Below are 4,550 nucleotides of genomic sequence, written 5' to 3' on the forward strand. Positions count from 1 at the left end.
ACCCAAGGATTATGGGTCCCTGTGTTCTTTCCATGGTTAGCAAAGCACATGGCTGAATATATCCCTGATGATTAGGTACCCCTGAGGATGACTGTCTCCCAGTGGGTAGCAAGTATCACAACAGCATGGCTCCTGTGTATGAGAGACCCATGCCCCTGGCTCCATATCTTCTGTGGGCCATCAGTGTTCCCCTACAAAGAGATTCCAGTCTGCCTTTGCATTACCTCATGTTTCCTGTACACTTACCATTGGTCTCTGCCCCTCTCTCCCACGGTCATCATAAAGATGCTGAAGTTTAGTGGCACCCATCCGTGGCTTTCCCAATCTCTGCTGCTGCTTTGTGAGGTTCTGAGTGTGGAGCCCATAGCATGTATGTCAGTAGAGGGAACTGAGGCACAGAAGGCCCCCCATTGCTATGGGGTGACACCCTTCCTCCCCCTTCAGGCTGAGGCCCCGGAAGGAGCAGGGTACATACGCACTGTCCCTGATCTATGGGAAAACCGTGTACCACTATCTCATCAGCCAGGACAAGGCGGGAAAGTTCTGCATCCCTGAGGGTACCAAGTTTGACACTCTCTGGCAGGTAGGTCAGCCATGCTCCAAGGAGCACCCTGTGGTGGGGTGCCCGGCCCCTGGGGGTTGAGAAGGCCCCCCCCGACACCCATTTTCGCAGCTGGTGGAGTACCTGAAGCTGAAGGCGGACGGGCTTATTTATCGCTTGAAGGAGGTCTGCCCCAACAGCAGTGCCAGTGCTGGAGGTAAGGCGGAGGCTGGAGGTGGATTAGCATGCAGGAGACGGCTTCCCATACTCACTGTCCCTTCTCTCCCCCACAGCTGCTGCTGCACCCACCCTCCCAGCCCACCCATCCACATTCACTCAGGTGAGCCAGTGGTCCCTCGGAGCATTGGGTGGATGACTTCAGGGATGTTGGGACAGGAAAGATGGCTATGGAGGGGCTGGTCCCTGGGGTGTCCTCAGCAGGCGTGGGTCCCAAAGAATCACCAGTCTGGCTGACTGCAGCTGACCCTGTGACTTTTAGCCTCAGAGACGAGTTGACACCCTGAACTCAGATGGATATACCCCTGAACCAGGTAAGCTGGCAGAGGTGGAGGTGTGGGTCGGCTCATGCCCAACTGGAAGCAGGGACCCTGGCTGGGCTGTGGGGCTTAGCAAGAGACAAACGGTCAGAGCCATTGGCGGGGGTCTGTCCCGTGCACAGTCATGCCCAAACCCAACATGCCAGTTGTCTGTATGTCTGTACATCCTGGTGCATGCAGACACTTGGGTGTGGGTAAATCATGGCCTATGGCTATGTGTCTGGTGTGACCGAGCCTCCCGTGGCCTCTACGTCCCCTCCCCCTTTTCCTTTTCTGACCTGGTGCACATGACCGTATGCCTAGCTCTTGCAGCGTCCCCAGACAAGCCGCGGCCGATGCCCATGGACACAAGCGTCTATGAGAGTCCCTACAGTGACCCCGAGGAGCTCAAGAACAAGAAGCTCTTCCTGAAGCGTGAGAACCTCCTTGTGGCTGATATTGAACTTGGCTGTGGCAACTTTGGCTCAGTGCGCCAGGGAGTCTACCGGATGCGCAAGTATGACCGACCGCTTCTACCATGATGGGGGCATTAGAGTCAGGAGCAGTGGGAACTGGGGTATCTTGTCTGAGAAGCAGACTCCTGCTGGGGTGGGGTGTGACATGCTGGACGGTTATGTGGAAAGCCTGGGGACCCCTGAGAAGGGAGACACTGGCTTATGCTAGGAAGGGCTTGGCTAAGTTGAAGTTCTAGCAGAGGGGGCATCTCTGCTCCCTGTGTTGACAGGCCATGTCATACATGTTGGTATTCCCTGGGGGGGTGTTTTAGGCTGAGGTTGTCCCAGGCATCTTGGGGAGTGCGCCAGAGGGTACGCTACAGAACTCGGGGGATGAGAGAGGCGGGTGGCAGCAGGTGCCTGCCCAGTTCACACCCGCGCTGCATGTGCGGCCGTGCCCCTGGACAGGAAGCAGATCGATGTGGCCATCAAGGTGTTGAAGCACAGTACGGAGAAGGCCGACAAGGACGAGATGATGAGAGAGGCCGAGATTATGCACCAGCTCGACAACCCCTACATCGTGCGGCTCATTGGCGTGTGCCAGGCGGAGGCACTCATGTTGGTCATGGAGATGGCTGGCGGCGGGCCCCTTCACAAGTTCCTGCTTGGAAAGAAGTGAGCCGGAGGGGGGGTCGGCTGCTCGCAGGGTGGGGGGGTGGAGCTGGGAGGGCAGTGCGTGTGTTTGTGTGTGTGTGTGTGTGTGTGTGTGTGTGTGTGTGTGTGCGTGCACGCGTGTTCTCCTGGCTCTGTTTCCCCATGTGCACCATGGTGGTGATAGCAGGTCTGTGCCCAGGGCTCCTATGTACATCAGATGCTTATGGAGCATCTGGTACTGCCAACAAGAACTTTCTAGATACCAGGCCCCTGGCTGTTGTCCAGTTTTTCTGTGCTATACCTATGGCTCATGGGAAACAAGACTGACCCCACCTTGCCCTCTACCCAGGGAGGAGATCCCTGTCAGCAATGTGGCTGAACTGCTGCACCAGGTAGCCATGGGCATGAAGTATCTGGAAGAAAAGAACTTCGTGCACCGTGACCTGGCAGCCCGGAATGTTCTACTGGTCAATCGGCACTATGCCAAGATCAGTGACTTTGGCCTGTCCAAGGCACTAGGTGCTGATGACAGCTATTACACGGTGAGTGCCACCCCAGGGGTGTCTAGGCGGAGGTGGCTGGTGGGCCAGGGGTCCCGGGGTCCTGTCCTAGCAGCACCTCCCCTTCTTAGGCCCGTTCCGCTGGGAAGTGGCCCCTGAAGTGGTACGCACCAGAATGTATCAACTTCCGAAAGTTCTCCAGCCGCAGCGACGTCTGGAGCTATGGGGTCACCATGTGGGAGGCCTTCTCCTATGGCCAGAAGCCCTACAAAGTAGGCTGGGCAGAACTTGGCCATGGTGGACGGGGGAGGGGGACCAGTGTGTGGGACCTTGGTCCCTCAAACATGCCTTTGTCTCTGGCCTGAGCAGAAAATGAAGGGCCCCGAGGTCCTGGACTTCATCAAGCAGGGGAAGAGGATGGAATGCCCGCCAGAGTGTCCACCCGAAATGTACTCACTTATGAGTGACTGCTGGACCTACAAGTGAGTTCCCGGTGGGAGGGGGTCTGGTCATTCAGTCCTGGGCTGGAGAAGAAGTCCTCATGCCCCATCAGGGTCACCTAGCTCTATCTAGTGTTCCACTCAAAGATCCGCTCCCGTGTGTCAGCCTTTCCGTGTTCTACCTTTAATACATTCCCATCCATGCTTAGCTCCCTGGGACACAGGCCATGCAATGCAGCCATAGGCCCTGCCATGACCAGCACTCAGATCTGACAGCGCTAGACCACCATAGTCACACTGTCACCCAGCATGCTGTTAGTGTCCCACGCCCAGCACGAGTTTCCAGCACTTAATCCTCAGCCTGTACAAGAAACGCCCAGTGTCTCACGTCTCGGGGAAGCCACCTGTGCAGGACCCACATACTTAGCACACTCAATCCCCATCACTCAGCCCTACCTGGAGCAGATGACAGGCAACACCCACACAGGCATCGCCTTATTGCGATTATGAAACCTGACAACCCAGCATGCGATATTTTACGAAACGACACGGCACTGACTTTGAAACAGTGCTGCTGACCGGGATGGGTCCGTTCATCCTATTTCAACTCATGGTAACACAGGCTCCCTCAGCAAGTGCCCACTACTCCCAAGGCAGAGGCTAGCGCCTATCAAACCCCACCCCAGTACCACGAACAGCTCCTCATTAGTCAAGCTTGTTCACCCTGAGACTACCTCCATCCCAAGTCACATATCTGCCTCCATGTAAGCTCGTGCCTGGCTCACAAACCCAACATGGCTGCACCCAGTATTCCTGTTCCCTGTGGGCAGTAATTTCCACTCTGACCTTCACTTTGCTGTTTCTGTACCCTCCTGGACAGCTCTCAATACTATATGACTAGCTGTGTTCTGTAAGCCAACAGCTCTATTTGTTTTGGGGTGGACGCCCCAGAACGCCGTTGCTCTCACACCAAGAAGACCTCACCCGACAGTCCCCCTGCTCCTCTGAGCCCGGAAAGTCTACCCCCAACTCCCTACCCCTTAATACCTTCCTGCCCTCCCGCTCACGTTGGGTTTTGGTTTCCCCACCCCTACAGCTGGGAGGACCGCCCTGACTTCCAGACCGTGGAACAACGCATGCGCAACTATTACTACAGCCTGGCCAGCAAGGCCGAGGGATCCCCACAGTGTGGGCAGGCGGCTGAGGCTGCATGTGGCTGAACCCCAGGTCTCCCTACACCCTCGGTCCAGGATGGGCTGTGTGCAGGGACGCCTGAGACCCCAGGCCCACAGCGCTCTCAAATGTTCCACTTGATCCTTCCTCGGGAGCTGGGCAAGCATCACTGAACTGTGGGCTGTGGGCAGAGAGGATGGCGTGCTCCCAAGGTCATCTTAATTCCTCTGTTTCCGAGTGGGAGCTAGGAG

The 4,550-nt window shown here is 56.6% G+C and overlaps 1 protein-coding gene across 2 annotated transcripts in view; it reads left to right on the plus strand.

The window, feature by feature from the left end:
• The window catches only part of LOC101983454 (tyrosine-protein kinase ZAP-70), a 10,497-nt gene extending 6,151 nt beyond the window's left edge, over nucleotides 1-4,346 (plus strand). The window contains exons 3-12 of one of the 2 annotated variants that reach the window (XM_005359930.1): nucleotides 445-583; nucleotides 674-758; nucleotides 835-881; nucleotides 1,041-1,092; nucleotides 1,402-1,594; nucleotides 2,001-2,207; nucleotides 2,536-2,728; nucleotides 2,818-2,958; nucleotides 3,056-3,168; nucleotides 4,223-4,346. In XM_005359930.1, coding sequence (XP_005359987.1) covers nucleotides 445-583; nucleotides 674-758; nucleotides 835-881; nucleotides 1,041-1,092; nucleotides 1,402-1,594; nucleotides 2,001-2,207; nucleotides 2,536-2,728; nucleotides 2,818-2,958; nucleotides 3,056-3,168; nucleotides 4,223-4,346 — 1,294 coding nt within the window. The remainder of the gene's footprint in view (nucleotides 1-444; nucleotides 584-673; nucleotides 759-834; nucleotides 882-1,040; nucleotides 1,093-1,401; nucleotides 1,595-2,000; nucleotides 2,208-2,535; nucleotides 2,729-2,817; nucleotides 2,959-3,055; nucleotides 3,169-4,222) is intronic. The other variant, XM_005359931.1, reaches the window with a different exon arrangement.
• Nucleotides 4,347-4,550: the final 204 nt, after the last annotated feature.

The sequence above is a fragment of the Microtus ochrogaster genome, linkage group LG2 (assembly GCF_000317375.1).
Source record: "Microtus ochrogaster isolate Prairie Vole_2 linkage group LG2, MicOch1.0, whole genome shotgun sequence".
In the NCBI taxonomy this organism is placed as follows: domain Eukaryota; kingdom Metazoa; phylum Chordata; class Mammalia; order Rodentia; family Cricetidae; genus Microtus; species Microtus ochrogaster.